General features: G+C 36.9%; 1 protein-coding gene, 1 long non-coding RNA gene and 1 other non-coding gene across 4 annotated transcripts; 1 reads left to right on the top strand and 2 right to left on the bottom strand.

Annotated features, from left to right (window-relative positions):
* Positions 1-385: 385 nt before the first annotated feature.
* On the bottom strand, positions 386-492 carry LOC120251995. Its single transcript, XR_005533551.1, has one exon. It is a non-coding gene; the product is annotated as a small nucleolar RNA R71 (small nucleolar RNA).
* A 7,025-nt stretch (positions 493-7,517) lies between these two features.
* On the bottom strand, positions 7,518-20,343 carry LOC120251564 (probable LRR receptor-like serine/threonine-protein kinase At1g53440). Of its 2 annotated transcripts, XM_039260121.1 has the most exons (11): positions 20,064-20,342; positions 14,812-15,011; positions 14,656-14,724; positions 14,518-14,589; positions 14,362-14,433; positions 13,901-13,972; positions 13,658-13,729; positions 13,493-13,564; positions 13,343-13,414; positions 12,848-12,919; positions 7,518-7,555 (listed from the first exon to the last, which is right to left on the bottom strand). In XM_039260121.1, exons 3-11 carry the CDS (start codon positions 14,712-14,714, stop codon positions 7,531-7,533), a joined length of 588 nt encoding a protein of 195 aa, XP_039116055.1. In that variant the 5' UTR covers positions 14,715-14,724; positions 14,812-15,011; positions 20,064-20,342; the 3' UTR covers positions 7,518-7,530. The 2 variants fall into 2 exon arrangements, with proteins under 2 accessions (XP_039116055.1, XP_039116056.1); XM_039260122.1 differs by lacking the exon at positions 7,518-7,555 and having other exon boundaries at positions 12,847-12,924; positions 20,064-20,343.
* Positions 16,983-20,064, top strand: LOC120251565. The gene is made up of 5 exons (XR_005533444.1): positions 16,983-17,067; positions 18,330-18,488; positions 18,706-18,763; positions 18,835-18,937; positions 19,041-20,064. It is a non-coding gene; the product is annotated as an uncharacterized LOC120251565 (long non-coding RNA).
* Positions 20,344-23,281: the final 2,938 nt, after the last annotated feature.

Here is a 23,281-nt window from a genome sequence, read left to right as displayed (position 1 = left end):
AAACAGAACGAGCAATAGAGGACACTCTCAGATTATGCTAGACTCACAGTCCTTCGCACACAATCTAGTATTGTGCGGCCACCGATTACAGCTCAAAATTTCGAGCTCAAGCCAACATTCATCCAAATGTTACAGCAGTCGGCATAATTTAATGGTTTGGCCAATGAGGATCCAAACAACCACATCGAGAATTTCTTGAAAGTGTGGGACATGATCAAGATCAATGGTGTAACAGATGATGCTATCAAGTTGAGAGCCTTCCCATTTTTCCTTGAAAGGGAGAGTGAAGTAATGGCTACACTCATTACCTAGAACATAGATCACTACATGGAAGGAGATGGTAGAAGCTTTTTTTTGCTGATATTTCCCTCCTGGAAAATCTGCGAAGCTCAGGAATGAAATATCCTCTTTTGTGCAAATAGAATTGGAGTCTCTATTTGAGACATGGGATAGGTTCAAGGAGTTCATGTGGAAATATCCTCAACATGAGTTCCCCGAGTAGATGATCATTCAGACTTTTTGTAGCGGGGTGAACCCAAGTACAAAGCAGTTACTTGATGCTACAACAGGAGGTACCTTCAGGAGCAAGACCCTGGAAGAAGCCCGACGTCTCATTGAGGAAATGGCTATGAACAGTTATCAGTGGAACATAAGGGACAGAAAAAAAGTAGTCGGACTTCATAAGATTGATAGCCAAAGTGGAGTCATTGAGCAAGAAGTTAGATACTCTAACTTCTAATAAAGTGGCGGTCGTAACTAGTTACACAGGGTGTGGGGGAGGACATGCTCCATATAATTACCCGATTTCTTTTGGTGATACATCCTTGGTAGAACGAGTGGATTTTGTGGGTAATGCAATGAAAAACCAAGGCAATCCATATAGCAACACCTACAATCCGGGTTGGAGGAGCCACCCAAATCTTTCATGGAGTAATCAAGGGCAACAGAAGACAATGGCACCACCCGGTTTCCAACAATAACAACATGCCCCGAACATGGAGAATAGAGTTTAAGGGTTGAAAAACCGGATGACCGATTTAGAGAAGGCTTTAACCAAGTTCATCCAATTGTCGGATACAAGATTTCAATCGGTTGAAGCCACACTTCGCAACCACCCCCATCATTGCACAACTTGGAGAATCAAGTGGGGCAAATTGCGAAGTCTCTTTCAGAAAGACCTCAAGGAAGCTTGCCTAGTAACATCGAAACCAATCCAAGAGAACATGTAAAAGCGATCACTTTGAGAAATGGTTGTGAGGTTGAGGGTAGGCTTCCGAGTAAAAAGACCAATGTGGAAGCACTTGAGGTCATGGAGGTTGAGGAGAGAACAAAAGGAAAAGAGATGACACTCCCATCTTATAAGCCAAGAATCCCTTATCCTTCGAGATTGAAGAACGCTCAAAATGATGAGCAATATAAGAAGTTCTTGGGTCTATTCAAGCAATTGCACATCAACATTCTTTTTGTGGAGGCGTTGTCTCAAATACCTCAGTATGCAAAGTTTTTGAAGGATCTCTTTACCAACAAGAGGATGTTGGAGGAGAGTGCATCTATGATTCTAGATGGTTCATGTTCGGTGGTGTTGCAAAAGAATATACTGAATAAGAAGAAGGACCCTAGAAGCTTTATCATTCCGTGCAACATTGGTAACATGGGGGAAGAAATGGCATTGGTGGATTCAGGGGCTAGCATCAACGTCATGCCTTATATATTTTTCCAAAAACTTGGCTTGGGAGAGCCTAGGCCTACTCGGATGACATTACAATTAGCGGACCAAATGGTTAAACATCTGAGGGCATTATCGAAGACGTATTTGTGAAGATCGACAAGTATATATTTCCTGTAGACTTCATAGTGTTGGATGTTGATGAGGATGTTGATGTCCCATTGATACTTGGGAGGCCCTTCTTGCGCACTTCCAAAGTTCTTATTGATATGGACGGCGGGGAGTTAATTTTACGAGTTGGGGATGGCAAGCTTACATACCGCCTCACCGAAGCCATTAGATATTCTCTAGACTTTGATGATACTTTTTATTTTCTTGACACTACCGATGAACTAATAGATAAATATGTGTAGGAAGTGATGTGTCTGGACCCGTATGAAGGGTTGCTAGACCAAGAAATAGAGAGTAAAGACGTGATAATGCTTGGTCTAGAGGACAAGGTGCAACCTATCCCCGTGGATCATGAAGAAGATACTTTGGAAAATGAAGCATGCAAGAAGACGTCACAAGAAACGCCTTAAGGCTAACGGGATGTGGAAGAATGGAGTAAGGGTAACGAACCCTTGTATGGCAACAAACTCGATAACTCTCCCTCTACCATCAAAAGACTATGTTCATCATGTTTTCAGGTTATGGGTAAGAAGGAAACCTTCATCTATGAGCCCCCGTGAGGTAAGATCAGGTACATCAAGTTAAGTGACATTAAACAAGTACTTTTTCGGAGGCAACCGAAGTCTTTACTGTTTTTCTAGATTTTAGTTAGTGTTTGCATCAATTTTAAGTGTTGGTGTCTTCATCTTGTACATGCTATTGTTGTGATTTTCTTGTGCATATTTGGTGTTTTTATGTGCTCAATTCCGTGTGGCGTAGTATCTTGGTCATTTGAGCATGTTTTCATGATTCTCTAGTTACTTTTGCATAATATAGGCAAGCTTTGAAGTGTTGTAAATGTTCAGAAATTTTCTGCGAAGTCTGTAATTTTTTCTAAGTCTCCAGAGAAGGCACACAGCCATGTAGAAATTCCACACGGGCGTGTGTTTTCGTTCAAAGCTCATCCTGAGAGAACACAGGGGCATGTGTTCGCCCCTGTGAACGACCTTGTGACGGTCACACGCCTGTGTGGAATTTTCACACAAGCGTGTGTTTCTCTATGGAAGTTTAGAGCTCCATCCTGAGAAGACACAGGGGCGTGTGTCTGCCCCTATGTCTAACCCTGTGAACTACGGGCATGGGTAATTTCCACACGCCATGTGATTTCTTGCAGAGAGTTCACCTCCATCCCAAGAAGACACAGGGGCGTGTGAATGCCCCTATGAGTGGTCCTATGAAGATCCATGCTCATGTGGAATTTCCACATGGGCGTGTGAAACACTTAGAAGAATTTCTCGTGTGGACAGAGAAGCCACAGGGGCGTGTGGGTGCCTCTGTGGGTCGGGCACACGGGCGTGGGGAATTCCCACACGCCCGTGTGGATGGGTTCAAAGCTAAAGAATGCTATCCCGAGAGCACACAGGAGCGTGTGACTGTCCCTGTGAAGCTCTCCTATAGAGTCACACGGGCGTGGGTAATTTCCACATGCCCATTTGGATGTACAGAATTCAAAAAGCTGCGATTTCTCTTTATAAATCTTGTTCTCCTTTTCATTTTCACACTAGCAAACACATTGAGAACGCATCTTTGCACTCTCCCGACCTCTCACCATTGTTTTAGAGATATTTTACTCGAGTTTTCCGGCTGAGTTATAGATTTTCATCTTCATCTTGTCAGTAAACCCTTATTCTCTCTTTTCTTCACCATTACTTGATTTTATTTGATTAAATTGGTGAATATGCTTCGTTTCTATTCTAAAGTGGTTATTGTATGTTTAGAATAGGTTTAGAAATGAATTTGATGTATTTTTCATGGATTTTTGCATAATGGCCATACTATTTTCACTCCCCGTAGATCCACATGGGCGTGTGGAATTTCCACATGACCGTGTGGATTCCTGCAGTATTGTTTTGTAAGTTTATTTGATCGATTTTTGTTTCAATACTAGCAGGTATGGCTCCTAGAACAAAGAAAGCGGCCGGCAAACGGCCCCGAGAGCATTCCCCTGAGCTGGATCACATGGAATTCACCATTCCCAAGCACCAGGCTCGGATTGAGAGGCTTTCGAAACTCAAGTTCAGATAGACACGATTCCCAGACTTGAGTGCGCTTAGGGAAGTGTAGTTAGCTGATGACATGGAAGACAAGATTGAGGAGCTCCTCACTGTCAACAGTTGGCACAAATTGTTGACCATTCGCGATCCTATCATTCGGATGTTAACGCTGGAGGTATTAGCGTCATTTGAGTTTGACCGATCATATAGCAGCTTTGATAGTGTAGACACTATCCAGTTCTGTGCGTTCGATTTAGTACCACAACGTGAGCGTCACGTAGGTCTCTATTAGACTAGGTCTATACGATGAGGCCTACATTGACACTGAGGAGTACGAACAGTTACTTACCGATTACCCATGCAGTTTGACTCCTCAACTAGCGTACAGAGCTTTATGTGGCCAGGGACAGTATGAGCCGGGGATGTCCAAGGCCACGTGCCATTCTCAACTTACATACCGTTATATTCACACCATTTTGAGCAGGTCGATGAATGGCAGTGGTGACAGCACTGGTGTACTCAGTCGCCAGAATCTGTTGTATATGTATTTAATGGTTCAAAGTGTACCACTTCACTTAGGATATATCCTGGCAGAGTATTTAGGCATCAGGGACAGTACGCCAAGATCTGTGTCCTTTTCTTGGGCTCTTACATTACTAGACTCATCATCGGGATGGGTCTACTGGACGCAATCAAAGGGGTCGAGAAGACAAGGTGTATGTGATAAACATGCCCTTGCTAGAGCCAGTCGAGGCCGAGGGAATGGCAGTAGAGGGGTCATAGCCAGTACTTGAGCTTCAGACAGAGAAGGTACAAACAGAGGCACCCCCGCAACACAGGAGCCATATCCAGTGAGGATCTTTTCAGCGACTCAAGCCCATGATCGCTTTGAGAGGCTCGAGAGTGTGGTAGGGATGCTACCGGTAGACTTGGCTGAGGTTCATGCTACACATGCCGTGAACCACACGGAGGTCATGGCTTGTCTAGATATCTTATACCAGATCCTCGAGCAAGACGCGACATCTCACTTCATTATGAGACCCCGTACACCCCAGGCATCAGCTGCAGCACTAGTTGATCCACCAGCTCCAGCATTGTCACCGACAGCATATGACACCGACGCTTGATACGTCTTTACTTTTCTTTGTTCTTATTTTTTGTATTTCATTTTTATATTTTATTTTGGACTTGTACCACTCAGAAAGGATCCGCCTTCTGAGTTTATCTTTTATGTTTGTTGTCTCAAGTTGTATTTCATTGCTTTATCTTTATATACTTGAGTTTATTTTTTTTTTGTTGAGCTTCACTGAATCCCCCTGTGTATACGTGCAGATGGTCTTGTGAGTATGAAATTTGAAGACTAGTCATGGACACGGTCAATGTGATTTTCACATGGCCATGTGTGCTCCACAACCCATTAGAACTCAACTCTCAAGGATTATAGCTCCATCAAACGTACTATTAGGAGTTCAAGGGAGTATTGTTTCAATTTCCCACCTTCGCATATGATTTTGAATGTTATACTATTTATTGTGCTTGCATGCATATATTGAGGGCAATATACATCTTAAGTGTGTGGGGGAGTTCACATTACACAAGTTTTGATTGAAAATGCTCACATAGCCAATGACGGTTCACCTTAGTTGCAATTGTTGTATTCTTAAGTTTAGGAGGAATTTTTAATATTGAATGTTCTCATGCTCTAGTTTTTACTTGAATTTCTAGGAATTTTTGCCTGATTGACACTTGTTGCACTACTCGCTCATGAAACCTTGTGGAAACTCAAGTTTGATGTTTAAGGGACTAGTTAGTTTTGTTTCTTGTGTTAATTTTGAAAAAAAAGGTTGAATGTAAAGAAAAAGAAAAAAAATTAAAAAATTATGTTTGTGTTGGTTATGCATTTGGGGTAGAAAGAGCTACCACCTATGAAGTATGAAGCTACTTTCATAAATCAGATACTAGTTATACCCTAATGAGAGAAAGAGCTATCTCATGGGATGAGTGAAAGCAACTACCCTGGTAGAAAGAGTGACATGACAGAATATGTGTGTAAACCGCAAGTGCACGGGTGTCGAAGTAATAAATCTCAGGTGAGTGGATATCATATCCACAGGGAATAGTGAATAGAAACACAACAATTGCTATTTGACTATGATGAGAATAAATCGATGGTATGATAAATGAGATTGATACAAAAGGAGATAAAAGAAATAAGAGAGAGAGGCGCAATAAAATTGAGAGGAAAAGGCAATCGATAGAAGTGGGGTACTCGGACAATGCTCCCCCTAGGACAAATATTTCAAATGCAAGATCTACTATTATACTTTCTAATTAATGCTTAATGAGTCGTGGAAATCTTAAAGTACACGATCCCAAACCTAAGGTCAACTATGACTAATTCTACACTATGTCCCGGCAGAGAAATCGCTCAGTCTCAACACCTCACACTGTGCAAAGTTGCATGGAGTTCTAGGGATTCCAAGTGATAAACCCTATTCCTATGTGTAGATCTAATTTTTTGGTCCAGGCGAAGGACCCCTAGCTACAATTAAGCCCTAGATACTAAAGTCACTTTAACGCTTTACTCTGTTGCTCGCGCAACTAATCCTTAACGGAGTTCATCCTTTAGCACTTCACTCTATTGTGGCCGCAAAGAACTCTAGGAAATGGAGGTAGGATAAATCAGACCGGAAAGGAAAGGGGATGCTCCGCTACCTCTCAACTCACCCTCTCAAGCCCCTCCAATCTAGCTTTGTCTAACCCTCATGGCGTGTCTCCCATCTACAAAGATTACCAATATAGACTCTCAACCCTAGTGTCACTCTAAGGGAGAAATCATTCAACAAGCATTCAAGATTGGAACTAAATTAAAAACATCAATTAAGGAAAACATAATAAAAGGTCAATGAAATAATAACATCCTGGGGTTTATAAAATCCAAGTACCCACTAGGGGGTTTAGCTCTCCATGGAGCAAGATACAATTAATAATAAAATCGAAAGAAAAAACAAGTAATCCATAGGAAAACCCCCTGAGTATTTATGTCGATGGTCTTATAGAGTGGCCTCGTCCGCTCCAAAGGTCCCCTTGTCATGCCTAGGGCACACCTCACCGAATCAGTGTCGACGAAAGTTCCCCCAAGAACTATCTTCCAAGAGAATCACGGTGTGGAAGCCAGAGAACTACTCCAAAAGCTTTGCCAAAAACTCTCTAAACCCTAGCCGCAAGCGTCTCAAAAGATGGAGAAAAGATGGGAAGAAGGATGCTGAAATCAGGCTAAAAAATGGCTTTAAATAGGCTGGAATTGGGCATCCACACGCCCCTGTGGAATTTTCACACAGGCGTGGGTAATTTCCAACGGCCCATGTGGATTCTCTAGAATTTTGATTTTCGGCCGGGTGCGAATAGTAACTGCTACAATGATTTGCTGCAGTGACTGCCCTCATGCTATTAATGGGTTTATCGATGAAGATCTTGCTATTAATGCACAAGTCGGGATACGCAGATGTAACTGCCCTCGTGCCCCTCCAAATCATTGTAATTGCTTGAATACATGAAGGTTGGCACACATTTAAGTATCTTTGAGCCCAACTTGTGTCTTCACGTTTGTTCCTTCCAAGATTTCATCAAACGATACATTCACGATTTACTTTGGCTTCTTTATTTCATATTCGGCTTCACAACCCTACATGCGCAAAAAAGCACAAATACACATGTATTAGCGCTAAAACCTGATAAAAGTAATGCTCATTGTAAGAAAAGAATACTTCGTATTACTAATACACAAGCACTTATCAAAGAGCTACCACCTCGAAAGTGTGAAAATCACCTTAGCGCCCACTTCAGAAAGGGCTACCTTAGGGAATGTGTGAATCTACTACCGTCTCTTTGCTTTATTTTGTATATAAATAAGCCCCTTATGCTTAGAACTTTGAGGAGTATACGTTGGGTTGACTTGAGTGAGTTTACACACACTTACACGATTTCGGGTTTGTTATCCTTTTTTATTCAAATTTTTAGCTAAAGCATTAATTTTTTGTATTTAGTGTTGAAATTCCCCTTACTTGTAAAATACTTCCCTTGCATGCTTTGGTGAACCTAAGGCCAAGCACTATCAATATTTCCTTCTTATATGCTTCAATGTTTTATTTTTTCTTGAGGACAAGCAAAAGCTTAAGTGTGGGGGAGTTTGATAAGTACTTGTGTATTAATAATACAAACTATTTTTTCTTACGATGAGCATTACTTTTCTCAGATTTTATTGCTAATACATGTGTAGTTGTGTTCTTTTGCGCATGTAGGGTTGTGGAGACAAGTATAGAAGAAAGAAGCCAAAGAAAATTGTGAATGTACGTTATTGATGAAATCTTGAAGTAAACACACGAGAAGACACAAGTCATGCTAAAAAACATGTGAGTGTGTGCCAATCTTCATTGTGCTCAAGTGAATATGCAATTTGGAAGGGCACAAAGGCAGTCACACTCATATGTTCCGACTTGTGCAATGCTAGCAAGGTTGTCGTCAAATGTGCAGCAATTCACTGAGCAGTTAATGTTTACATGCCACTGAAATTCCACACGGCCGTATGGATGCCCGATTTCAGCCCTATTTAAGTCGTGATTTCAGTCTGATTTCATAATCTTTTTTCCCATCTTTTGGCTATCTTTTCTCTACCTTTGGAGGCACCCGCGGCTAGGGTTTGGAGAGGCTTTGGCAAGGTTTTTGGAGAGGTTCACAGCCTTCTACACCGTGTTTTCTTCGGAAGAGAGTTATTGGGGGAGCTTTCATCGGCACCAATCCGGTGAAGTGTGCTCTAGGCCTGACGAGGGGATCTTTGGAGAAGATGCGGCCACTCCACATGACCATCAACACAAATACTAAGGGGTTTATTCATGGATTGCATATCTTTACTTTTGATTTCATTATTGATTGTATTGTGCTCTATAGAGAACTAAACCACTACTGGGTACTTGGACTTGTAAACGCAACGATGTTATTGTTTCTTTTACCTTTTATTATGCTTTTATTAATTGATGTTTTAATTGAGTTCTAATCTTGAATACTTGTTGAGTTGATTTTCTCTTAAAGTGAAACTAGGGTTGAGAATCCATTTTGGTAATCTTTGTGGATGAGTGATACACCATGAGGGTTAGACAATGCTAGATTAGAGAGAGTTGAAAGGATGAGTCGAGAGATAGCGGAGCGACCCCTTTCCCCTCCGGTGTGATTCATCCTACCTCCACGTTCCAAAAGTTCTTTGCGGTCACAATAGAGTGAAGTGCTAAGAGATGAACTCCTCTGGGGCTTAGTTGCGTGAGCAACAGAGTGAACTGTTGAAGGAATTCTTAGTATATAGTGCTTAATTGTTTAATTGTGACTGGGGTTTTTCACTTGGACCAAAGGGTTAGATCTATATTAGGGAATAAGATTTATAATTTGGAATCCCTAGAGCCTAAAGCAACCTAGCACAGTGTGAGATGTCGAGACTGAGAAATTTCTCCACCGGGGAATAGTGTAGGGCTGGTCACGATTGACCTTAAGTTTTGCGACCATGTGTTTAAGGATCTCCATGACTCATTAGACATCAGTTAGGAAACATAATGATTGGTCTTGCACTTGAAACAATAGTCCTATGGTGAGCAATATCCGGGTGCCCCATTTATCATCGATTGCCTCTTCTATCTATTATTTGTGCATCATTCTTCTTTACTTGTTTCTATTTACATTGATTCTTATTCACATCACTATCAATTCATCTACGCTCTAGTTAAATAGCAATCTTTGTGTTTCTATTAACTATTCCCTGTGGATTTGACTACCCACTTACTGTGGTATTATTATTTTGACAAACCCATGCACTTGAGGTACACACGCAAAAGGGTGTGTCAAAGATCTTGTTATTCTCTAAGACAACTTCTATAATGGATTTGCCAATTTGGGGATAATCAATTTTGCAAGCATCACTTTGCTTCCAAAGAGGGATAACACCAACAATTCCTCACATTTCGATTAGTTTAGCCACATGAACTTTTCTTTGAATACTCTTTCCAAGATTCTCACATCCAGACTCAGAAGGGACATAGACTCCTTAGTCAACATTTCTTAGTATGTTTTTATCAAGAGGCATTGCATCCTGGATAACATAGTCACATCTAAAGAACTCATTTTCTCTCTTCGAAAATGTAAAATCCTAGGTCATATAGTTAAAGTTGACTTTGCTAAAGTATTTGACATGGTGGATTGAGATTTTCTAGATGAACTTTTGCGTGCATACAACTTTGGATCTAGGCAAATTGGTTGCGTTAAATCTTTACTGACCTCTTCCAACACCAACTTTCTCGTCAATGGCTTAGCCTATGGTTATGTTAGATATCTCAACGGTTTATAATAAGGGGAACCCTTTTCCTTACTTCTTTTTTACCTTAGTCTCAAACATACTAAGTGCAATATATATTTAATCACACTCTGAACTCTAGGCTCCCCAATGGAGTCTCACTAGGTAACTTTCAATAATGTGCCACCTTCAGTACACTAATGATCTTCTAGTGTTGACCGGTGGAGGCATAAAGGATTTGAGAGTCATCAAACTAATTTTATACCTCTTTAAAGTAATGTTGGGTATGGCCGTCAACTTCAACAAGACCATGATTTATTTCACCATGATAGGACAGCTCCCAGAGGCTTCCTTGCTCAAACTCTCAAGTGTTCTATAAGCCTTCTTATTTCATTTATTTGGGGTCCCTGTTGTGGCCAACTGCTCTAGGTGCTAGAAATGGGAAAACCTAATAGTCAAGATAAGAATAAGTTATTTGCTTGGGAAATAAAAGTACTATCCTTAGGTGGCAAACTAATATAGTCAACTCAATTCTCTCCTCGATATCTACATTCTATATGTCTATATTTAAGCTCCCACGTTGGGTGATTAAGGATATTGATTGTATCATAAGGGACTTCCTTTAATATAGCCTTAATATTGATCGACCTAGCACCCAATTAATGAGTTGAAAGTAGATCTATAAATCTTGGGAACAAGGAGGCTAGGAAATCTAAGAGTGGAGGAGTTTAACATTGCCTTATTCGGGAAATTGTAGTGGAAGATTTCAAACAACATTCCTTGGTGCGTAGCCAAAGTGATTCACTTTAACTATTACCAAAACTCACATACTTGCAACCTTTTCTTCCAACCTCCCATGAGGAGAACTATTTTTTAGAATAAAGGTACTCAAATGCCTGCATGTGTTTACAACTTGTATATCCCGGCTTCCAAGATGATGTTGCTACTCTTTTTTTGTTAGACAAAAAGGTCAAATACTGTGTGCCCATGTACCTCTAGCCTGAGTTGTTCAGGATGCCCCTGTATCCTCATAGAGCCATCCAAGACCTAGTGCATTTACTATAGTCACCCCAACTCCAAATTGACTCCATGATTGTTGAAAGACTCAACATAAGTGCCTTCAACCTCCAAGGTTCTAAAGATGGTAAACGATAGAGTCTAATAGTTAACAATCAATTCACAATCAAATTATTTTATAGGTTTCTCAACCATGGTGGCACTTAGTGTCCAACAACCCAAATTATTTGGAAATGCATCTGCCCTCCAAAAATCAATCTTTTTTACACCAGTATTCCCACCTTAAAAATCTAGCGGAGAGTAAATGTAACATGCTCCCTACTACCACCTGTGTACTTTTTCAAGGGTAATTGAATCCCTTAACCATCTGCTCCCTTTGTGCCCCGCATCTAACCACATATGGCATTTTTTACCTAGGTGTGTTGCCTTCTTGGTCCACTTAGATACCTACACAAAATGTGGGGCAGCTGGAGGTCGCACCTCCCTTACCTACTAAAAGAAACTAGGGATGTTCTAGCTTGGGTGATAACTTGGAATACTTGGACAGGAAAGAATGCATGTATTTCCCATAATAAATTCTCTCCATGTTCTTCAATTATTGTTAAAATCATTTATATGTTTATATCATGGATTGATACAACCCCTAATGCAAAGAATGCTAGGCTAGAAAACTTAGCTAGCTATGTTAGCAAAGCTCAGCTTGGAGTTCCTTGGACACTACATAGACTTAGGCAATCATGAAGAGAGGAAAGATTAGTTAGGAGTTAGCACAGCAAATTTGCTCTAAGTTCAAATTCACCCTGGCTTTCCACAGCCTTGTCTTGGTTGTCGTTTCTCTTTCGCATCTTTGTCCTACTTGTCTCTGTCATGTTGTATCTCCATCGTCTTGTCTCTTTCATGTTGAATCTATTCCTTTTCCTATTTTGTGCCATTCTCACAGTTTTCATTCATAGTGTACTGCTTTTGATGCGCCTGCTGGTTGTATATTCTTTTCTCCGATGAATAAATATGATTTATCCAATTTTTTAAAAAAAATAATAGTGATTCTTTATTACATAAATAGCATATAATTTTTATTGGTTTTTTATTTGTAATGGTAAAAAACCTCAATCTCATGTTTTTTTTTTCTTTTTAATTTGGCAATAGGCATTCAAAAGATTAAAAAATAAAAAGGTCAATCACTGCCTAGCGTAGTGGTCAGTCACATGGGTAGTGGATGGGAAGGTGTAGGGTCGAATCTCAATACTTTAATATTGTAGCAAGATTGTTTATCCACTGTTATTGGGCCCATATACTTTTTATAGTACTGTTCTAGGGGTTTGTTGGGTCCCATTTGAAAAGAATTATATCCCTTCCCTCCATGGTTGTATGGCGAGGAGGACTTATTAGCTCGGTATAATTCCTACAAATCTTTTGGGCGTGCACGTAACGAGCTTTCATTTCCTCATGCACTAGTTGACCAAGTTAATAAGTCCCTACGAGGTCAATAAGCTATAGTAATGGCTGCATCTTCCTACCTCTATGTCTCTTAACAAACCCCTAAGTAAAAGCACTTGTCACCTATTATCAAAAATAAAAAATAAAAAAATAATATAAAATATAACTGAGATGAGAGAACAAGCTTACAAGATGAGGAGCATTGTCATATTCTCAATATAAGAAGGAAGTTCATCGGTTATTGACATGTTCCTCAAATACCTGCGCTAGCCATAAAACAACATTTAAATTTAAAAAAAAAGGTACGAATGCCACATTGAATCAATTAAAAGGAAATACAAAGAATTTAGGGAGCAAAGGAGTCACTAAAAGAACAATCGAAATACAAATCGATATTATTTTATCACATGCAAATGTTTATATGTTTATGGTTATTGCGTCACAATAGGAAACAGTGGAATTTTTTTTTTTTAATAGAAAATGGATAAAGGACCTTTAAAATCACTTCATCACTCAACTCCAATTTGTAACCATCTGCCTTCTATATAATTAATTTGTTGGATTATTGCATTATTTATCTCCACGTATTATACTTTTCTCTATAGCAGGTTGATAACTTCCATACCTAATTGGAGTAAATATCTCCTATGTTCCAATAAGGGTCAATTCTCTTAAAGTACTTACAAGTACAGCATCCCTGTCATGTTTTGCAATGCTGGAAACTTCCCATCACCTCCATTTAGGTCAGAAACTTCCCTGCAAAATAAACACATTTGCTGAATAGATAACGCTAAACAAACTTCTTAGTTGAAAATAGAGCTTAATAATTCTTACAGCATTCTCATGTTTCCCACTGTATAGAAGATGGGAGGAAAAGGCCCTTCCATGGAGGTGCCTAGCATCTCTCTGCATTTAAGCTCAAGGTTCATGTCTATAATCATGTTTAAAAAATTGGAAATTTTCACAAAATCAAAAGTCTTGCGTTGACATCTCACTCACAATTCCACTAGTTGTGTCCAATTTCCAATGAAATCAGGAATTTTGCCAGTGATGGGATTGCCACCGATTGCGCTGGAAAAAATAAATGGATTTATAAGAGAAGCTCATTTAGAATGCTAATGGATATAATTATCTACTGATTCAACCACCACATGAGAAGAATCAAATATGGGATTCATTTACAAATGTTTGTGCTAGGTGAATAGTTTGGATGAACAATAAGACTAAATAGCAATGACTTACAAGTAAATCATGTTTTTGAGATTGCCCAATGATCCTGGCAATCTACCGGTGATGGCATTTGCTCCAAGGTCACTGCCAAAAGCAACATTATTGTTGTATTATTGTTGTTAAATTACGGAGTACTCACGCTCATATTGAGTGATTGAAAAAACAATAAAATTTAAAACAAACTAATAATAATAATAATAGACAATCACTAGTTATCCCACTGGTAGTCACTTGCAGTGGGTGGGCAAAGAGACAGTTCAAACTGTATGTGGGGTATAGTACTATAATGGTACTATAATAATAATATAGTAAAACATAAAAGTTTTTATGTGAAAAACTCAATTAGGAAAAGACATGAATGAAGACTCGAGAAACTCTCGCTAATGTCCCATGACTCTCATTCCTGTTGTAGTTTTCACAAACAATGCTATAGACATATATATATATATATATATATATATATATATATTTACAGTTGCCCCAAGTTTGTGAGATTCCCAAGCGACTGTGGAAGCGGGCCTTCAATCAAGTTACTTTCCAAATATCTATGACAAAAAATAAAAATAAATAACATTAATGAAAAAAATTCAACTTAAATGAAATGGAAAAGTCAAGGAAGAAGCACATACAGGTATTTAAGAGTGGTGATTCTACCAAGCTCATCAGGAATTCGTCCAGTAATGCGATTTCCCGTAAGCTCACTACAAAATAAAGAAAATATTAACAATTTGAAGGGTTTGGATTGCAAAACGTTACATGAAACTTACATGTCGGTAAGAGGGGTTGAAGCCCACACAGCAGGGATAGTGCCATTAAGATAATTCATACTGAGATCTCTATTAATTAACCAAAACGTAGTAGTTAAATCAAGTGAGAAAGGGATTAATGACATGATAAAGTGAGTATAAGAAATAAGTAGTAACATGACTTGCAAAAAAGTGAGATTAGAGATCTCATCGGGGAGGGAACCGGTGAGGTTCTGATCGATAAGAACAATGCTGGTTACGTGGCAATAGTTGGCCTTGCACGCACTACACGTGACATTGGCTTTCCCGGTCTTGTCCACCCAACCCGATGACCCACTGCTTTCCCAACCTCACTCCTATCTTTTTCATTGCATCCACTATTTACCACCTGATTGTTAGTAGCTTCCTTTTTGTTTTTATTATTTTTTTATTTATTGTGATTTTAAAATATTTTATATTACCCATATTGTTCACAAATTATAAAATTATAAAAAAATATATATTTTTTTAAAATATATAGACAAACCATGTACTCAAAATCTGAACCACCTAATACGAATGGGAGTTGAGTCTTAATTTTTATATGGGAGGAAGAGGAATTGCACTCTCCTGTTGTAGAATGGTTATAAAATAAAAGTTTATGAATAATATAATATAAAAAAATATTCTTTGATATTTCATTTGTATTTTTTATAAATAGATCACTTTTTCATAAACAAATACAATATGAACAAAAAAACTATATGGTTCACTAGAAGTACAGTCAAACTACGGCATTTGTATACTTTGAAAGATTACCAGTGTTTTTTGAGATGTTAATGAGAGTGCTAAAATCACAAACCACGGATATAAGATAAGGTCCATTTTAAGTTTTTTATTTATTGCTTATTGTAAAAAAAAAGAAAATTTAAAGAATTGTTTTTATACAAATTCACTTAATTGTATATTTGAATCGAGGGTTTAGTAGAGAAAATAAAATATAGGGAGGGTTAAGGAGGGTAAGGTAAACACATCTTTTGTTTGGATAAATTTTTTTAATTTAATAAAAGTAAGAGAATAATTAACTTTGACGGTCTCATCCGAAGCATTCTAAAACCACATTGTAAAGACAACCTCAGGAAAAAAAAATTTATCAAAGAAAAATAAAAATAAATAAATTTGAGGCTCTTTCACATCAAAACTAATTAGAAAAAAATTAAGAAAAATTATTCAACTAGAGAAACCAAACATAAGACATGATCAAATAAAATGATCCTACATAAAAACAACCTGCTCAAGTAAGGATCAAATGGAAAAACCTTTCAATTACTTCGGATGCAAAAAAAAACCTTAATTAAAATAGTGTGGATGCGAAAAACATGAAATTGGCGTTTTATTTAATTGTTGATAATTTCTAGTGCAAAAGTAACGGCACAAATATATGAAATAGTAACTTTATGCTTGTGCATGCATGATTTTGAATTTCCTTAAATATGTATGATACTCTTAACTTCTCTTAAATGAGTGGCACTTATTGTTAAAAAAATTAAAAAATTAAAAATTAAAAAAATTAAAAAAAAAACCCTCCGTATATTGAGCTTGTCAGTGTGATAAAAGATTTTTTTTATCCCGCAGAAGTGGTTCGAAAAGAATGATCAATATTGATGTATGTGAGACCATGATCATTCTTGCCATGTGAATAATGAGAAGTGTAATAAGAGGACTAAATGGTCGGTGTGTGATATTATCTTTTATCAAGACAGAAGTGGCTCAACAAAACAATCACATGACACTACACTGATTTCTATTTTTAGGGACACATTTGTAGAGGGGTTTTTAAAAAACCGCCTGTATAATTAATTTTTTTATAAACCTATAGAGGGGTAGTGGGGGTTTAGAAAACCCCTCTAATTTTCAATTAATAACAAAAGCACTCACTCACACAAATTGAACACTCACTAATTAATATCCATTGAATACTCATTAATATCCATCAGATCATCTCCACTCACTCACACTAAAATAAAAAATTCAATTAATGGTTCTCCCTCACAAAAACGAGAACATTGAGATCTCTGCTTCACCACCGACGCCACCTTCGTCTCTTCCAAGCGCGTCACCGTTGACACCACCTTCATCTCCATCTTTGCTTCGAGATCATTGAGGTCTCTGCCAAGCACGTCAATGTCCATCTCAAGATCACCGACTCCTACTGCCAGGTTCAACGAAAACCGATGATGGTTTCAATTTAGGGTTCTAATTTCAATTAGTTTGTGATGATTTTCTTTTTTGGGTTGTAGTTATTGAAGGTCTTACACTACAATGTGTCAGTGTTGTTCTCAAAGGCTCTGGCCGACATCAGGGCACAAATTTGTTCGGGGTTTTTGACATAACAGTGATGATCGCCGAAATCCAGCTAAAGCCACGCCGGTTCACCCTAGAAAGACTATCCAGGTTCATCTCTTTCTTTGTTTCTTTGATTTTGTCCCTAATTTTAGTGTGGTTTTGATGTTAATCTTCTTGTTCTTAGGTTTTATGATTTTTTGACTGTTTTTATTTTGATTTTGATTTTGATTTGGTTATTGAAGCTTGAATATGTATGATAAAAGCTTGTAAGTGTTTTTTATGGTAATGCAGATTATATCTTGCTATTTTTTTAATTTATGGGATTGAACAGTTGAGGTGAGAGGAGGAAACGATTCTTCAGTAATTGAGGTAGATGATTTGCAGGGTTCTGTTATTGGTGATCATTTTCTAGACTATGGAGATGCTGTTGGTATGACTGGATTAGTAGATGCTTAAGAAATATTCAGACTTCTTTTTATATAGTTATGTAAAACTAATTTATCGTGCTTGTATAATTCTTTGAAACTTTTGATTGTTTTTCTTTCATATGTTTGAACTAGTTGTTGTTCTTCCAGAAACTAAAGAGAGTGAACTAATAGTAATGACATGATTGTGAAGTTATATGCTTGAGAAAAGTATCATCTAAAAAATTATTTGATTAAGGTTATTTCAAAGTGTTTAGTGTTGTGTTGTTAATGATTTGTCTGAAGATGGTTCAAAGTGTTGATGATATTGTTTGCAGGTTTTGTGTAGCAGATAACCTGAAAAAACTTTATGTGGAATACTTGGTATTAGTTTCTTCATGTTTCTATATGTTTAGGAAAGTTATATATTTGTGATGATAGTGATCCTACATTCTTGTGATTGTTGACCTGGCTGGCTTGTTATTTTGATATTGAAGGCTGGATTTGTCGGTGATGCTTTATTTTGTAACAAATACTGAGAGACTATTTTTTTCATAGTTTAGTTTTCTTCTTACTCTTTAATATCTAGCATCTTTTCAAATCTTGATTTAAAGTATCAAGATAGGATATAATTGCAAGTATATGGTGTATTACTCTGTGTGGCTTAACTTTTTGAATTGCAAGGAAGGTATAAATTTTATTTGAAAGTGTGATAAATGGCCAATTTTCCATTCGAACCCTTGTTTTGTTTTTGGTAATACATGAAATAAGGGATAGTGCTGATGCTATTATAGCTATTGGTGGTGATGGTACTCTTCATGAGGTAATTGCATTAAGCTTAAAGAAAGGAACTTGTGTGTTTTTGGGACTTAAATCATTTAATATTTCTCGAAACAAAATTTGTTTAATCTTTCACAAATGAGAAGCATGCTACCATAACCGCTTAATATTTAATGTGTGTTTCAGATAAGAGTGATGTGTTCGTGTGCCGGGAGAATCAATATTGCAGGATTATAGGACAATACAAGTAGAAGTTTCTGATAGAAATGGACATGGGGGAATGTGAATGTCCTAGTTAGCTAGTTTTCTTCTTTGTAAAGATCAGATGGCATGATTATTTTGAAGGTAGTTGCTCTTAATGAACATCAGAGCTTGTCCCTCTTGTATTTATTGTGGAGAAGTATGTTAGAAAGTATAAACTGTTCTTGTTGAGAAATAATTGAGATGGGACTGACTCGTCAATTTTCTTTCAATATTCTCAGTTAATAGTTTTAATTGATAAAGATAATAGTTAAGTTTTTTATTGGTTGGTCTTAACATGGAAGTTCTGTGTTGAATCTAGGTTAGATGGCAGTTGGCCTGGGTAATTTTGTAGATGGCTCTGCAGTTCTTGCTCAAAGGTACATAAGAAACTCGGGAATATTCGATTTCATATGAAATAGTTCAGTGAAGCTTTATGTTTGAATTGCAGATTATCTACAGCAAACTGTCCAATGCAGTTTATGTTCAATCAGTTCATTTGCGCAATTTGCAGGATTGAGATGAAACCCGGTGAAGGAACATTCATAAATAATGTTGGTTCATCAAAGCAGAAAAGATTTCATCCTTGGAATGAACTTTTGCTTTTCATAGATTGTAAAATAAAGCCTTCTCTAAAAATGTAACTTATGTCTGCAGGTTTTGCAGGAAGACTTTACTAAATGTCACATCCATTCACAACTGAGTTCCGTTATAGAGAGCAAGAATTCCACATGACATGAGTTCTAGGGTGCAAAGGCGAGATGATATATGGGTGGCAATGTTGTTGAGTGTGTATCTTCGTTGTGTTCTCTTCGAATCATATTTGTATCAATTCCTTTGGACATATATTGTCTTGACAAGCTTGTGCCAGTTACACTTTTACCCATTTCTGTGGTGGTATTTTATTATTCTCCTATTGAACTATGACTTAAAATTTTTTTCCCTAAAATGTCCATGGAACACAGAACATACTGATCAAGAATTGCTTAATATCTTCTAATATACATAGGCATGTTGGTAATTTTCAACTAGTCTTAACTTGCATCTTTTCATGTGCAGGTTGATGCAGCTGTTGTTAGATTTAAACTTAAGTTAATTTCAGATTATCCACCAGTAATATTCGCCAAAAGCTTCTTTTCAATGGTGAGTTTGCAATTTAGATTGAGTTATTTATCATCTCAGTTAAATACTAAGATGATAGGATAAAAAGAAGACACTTGAAAACCTCATGGCACTTATCCTTGCCTAGATTTTAATTAGTGCTATTGCTTAAGTTTTCTTCTCAAATTAAAAAGCATTCAATAAACATGAAAGTGGGTCAAACTTTAAGTTGTCATCTATGTGCTAATTAATTAATACATTGTTCTTTGGGATTTGGTGAATACACAATGAGTTTCATTTTTCTCCAATGTGATTTAAAGGTAAATCCCTGCTTGGTCTAATGGCTTTCATGATGTTGTTGATTGTTAATGCTCCTGATTGATAAAGATTTTCGGTTCTTTAAAGGTTCAACATTATTGGTTTTTATGTTCTAATTTTGAATTGATTCTTGAATGGGACAACCGATAGTTTTTATAAGTCAGCATGACCTATGAGAGTTTATCTTATGATATCATGATCATTCAGATCATTCAGATCAAATCAGGTAAATAATGAGAAATTAAAAATAGATTGACATACCTTCAAGAGGAAGGAGCTTTTGGACCTGGCAATGGAGAGTCTCAGAGAAGCTCCAAACCAAAAAACAGAGGAAGAGAAAAACTGGAACAAGGCCATGACTAAACCTCATCTCCACCTCTTGCTTTATCTCCACCAGAGTAAAATCATCATCCTGATTCTTGAGTAGGGACGTCGTTCGTTCCTGTTTAACTGATGTTGGAAGTGGACCCTGGTTTCTGAAAAAATATCCAACGTCAGTCTTGGTGAGCCACTTGTTAATGTTAGTATGTTTTTTCTTGGTAATTTTTTTTTATTAAGGCAGTAAGTCCCCCATAAAGAACTAGCTGTCAAAGAGATTTGTATATATATATATATATATATGGTGGTTTACCAGTGACTTAACGATTCACTAAAAATTTATTATGTGAGTGGATTAACACATAGAACAATGATGGCCATCACATGTACTCAATATAATATATTAAAAATTATAACTCTAAAATGATAAATATACTGTATTTTTCAAAATTGATATAATTTCTCTAAAAAAATTCAAATGAATAATAAATAAATAACATTATATAATATTTTTACAATAGTTCATTATTGATAATCCTCCATGGACTCGGTGGTCGCCGAGCTGTTAGTTGTCCGTTTTAATCTTCCACAGATAAAACAAAGTTGTCTTCAATACTAGGGACTTGACAATGTTGACATCAGATAATGCTAGTCTTTACATTTTGGAATTAAGGAAACTGTTATTGGCCTGCTTCACTTTCAACTCTCTTTTCATTTTGTCTGGCATGCCAAATACCAAAACAAACTCGTCAAAAAAAAGAATGAGATAGAGGCTGGTTGGAAATCAAAGAAAAATTAATATCTATTTTACCATCGGAGTTGTTATTTATTTTACAATTAGATTCCATGTTTCTCAAAATAAAAATTCACTTTTCCCAATTCAAGAAATATATATATATATATATATTTCTGATAGTTTGGTCTAGGGAGAAGAACTACTTGGAGTGGCCGTAGGATTGCATCGGGATCTGGTTTCTAATCCCAGATGAGGACAGGATTACCTGCTTAATGTGGTGATATCTGTTGAAGTACAAACACTATTTTGTATTTTTTTTTTAATATTAATTACTTGAGTATGGAGTGCTCCATTTAAAAATTTAAAAAAGAAAAACGTATTAAAAAAAAAACAATTCTCAGGTTAGGTGTCCTTTAATTATTGTAATAAATTGACTGATTTAGTCCATGATATTTTTTTTTACAAAATGAATAAATTATATTTATTAATAAAAAACTGAAAAAGAGTACAACAGACTCGAACAGAACAGAATAGAAAGAAACAATAATAAAGGGCCACTAGATGTGGGTCAAAACAAGATGTACATACAATAAAATGATCCCAACTAAGATAAGGGAAAACTCTCAGAAAGCTCAGTGGTACAAAAAGCAGCAAACAAACTAGTCAGTACTATTCTCATAAACAAATTAGTCACTTTAAAAATTACATAAAGAGAAGAACATAAATGTGCATCAAAGATACACATATTTCTTTCTAGTCAAACAATCCAAAGTATAGCTCTATTCACAGTACCTCAAGTATCTTTTAGGTGGTCATCTGAAGCCAGTCATCCATGGGCCCCACATTTCAGAGAGGGACTCTGGGTAATAAATTGGACCGAGACATTGCAAGAACTGCTCTCAAATTAGCAACACGAAATGGCAATGGAGAAACAAGTGGCCAGAAGTTTCCATTGCCATATAGCACAAGACACAGATGGCGGATGGAAGCTTATTACATTTTCTTTTTGCTAGGTCTTTCAATGTAAGGATTGTATTGTCACAAGCTAGCCAAGTAAAGGCCTTCACCTTCCTCGAGCAAATTCCTTTCTAGATGTCCTTGTTGGAGCTATAGCAAATGCCACCGTCAATTACAAAATTGCAGAAGGAATTAATCATAAAAGACCCTTTGGATGTAAGGCTCCAGCATTTCAATTCATTAGAGTCACTCCCTAGTCTAATTAAATAGTCATTAATGAAGTGGTCAAATTCTCTTAAGGAATAAATGAAGTCCGGGTTAATATCTTTTATATAAAAATTTTAGTAATTAAAAAAAATTAAAAAATTGTATATATATATAGTGAGAGGGATAGATTTTACTATATTTTTAAAAAAATACAAACTTGATATGTATTCTTATTAATTGAATAATTGAAAATCTCTTATATTTGCTATAGATAACACAAATTTAAATTATACTTTATGTTATTTTAATATATGTATTTAATTTTTTTAATGTTAGCATATTATTCTTCATTTAAAATAATTATTTTGTTGGTTTATTTTTTATTTTTATTTTTATGTTGTGCCTTTAGGCTTCAGCCCCTCCTATCATTGAGTCCTGGTTCCGTCCCAGGTTGGGAGCACATCCACCAATCCAATAGTTTAACCAAAAAAGCATGGAAGAGCCATTATGGATAGTGTGGAAAACACACATTCTGTCGGCTGGGCGACATCTGATTAGGAGGCCTCCCAAGAAAAAGAATCTCTTTGATAATGGTCTTAGGAATAAGTTCTAAGATTGGCGGTATTGAAAGTAGTTGAACTGTATGACCATAGATCCACACAAACTCTCTTCTATTAAGATTTTTCACCACCATTTACCTAGTTTGGCAGAGTTAAAGTCCACAAGGTTAAGAATTCCACATCCACTTGTGTCACAAGGTCTACAGAGCTTTTCTAGTTCACCAATCAACAATCTGTATTTTCAATGTTTGTTTCATGCCATAGAAAGTCAAGCTGATTGGGACACAAGTGTACATACTGATCACTTAATCAAAGTATGAGTAAAGTAGAATGTCAGTCTATAGGGAAGAAAGAGAATACTAGTAACAGCCCTAATTCTAAAAATTAAACTAATCGATCGAATGATATGTGTGTGAACAAAAGAGAATAAAAACAAGAAATACAGAAGTAAAGATGAAGAGAAATTAAGAGAAGAAATTATGTCTGTGTATAGTATCCTTCTAGGGTTATGAAGTACAAGACAAATGTTGTCTAGGTATGCAGTCCTAATCGAGAGGTTTTAATAATTATACTAAACCCCCTTTTCGAGGGTGAAAAGTAACTGAATCGGTGTAAAGCTGATACAAACATCCACATAATTGCATTAATACTTTATGAAACCTCACTGTGAGCTAATGATAATCTTTTGAGTAGATAATCTC

This window comes from Dioscorea cayenensis, chromosome 20 (genome assembly GCF_009730915.1).
Source record: "Dioscorea cayenensis subsp. rotundata cultivar TDr96_F1 chromosome 20, TDr96_F1_v2_PseudoChromosome.rev07_lg8_w22 25.fasta, whole genome shotgun sequence".
Lineage (NCBI taxonomy): Eukaryota > Viridiplantae > Streptophyta > Magnoliopsida > Dioscoreales > Dioscoreaceae > Dioscorea > Dioscorea cayenensis.
This window is presented reverse-complemented; position numbering and strand designations above follow the sequence as displayed.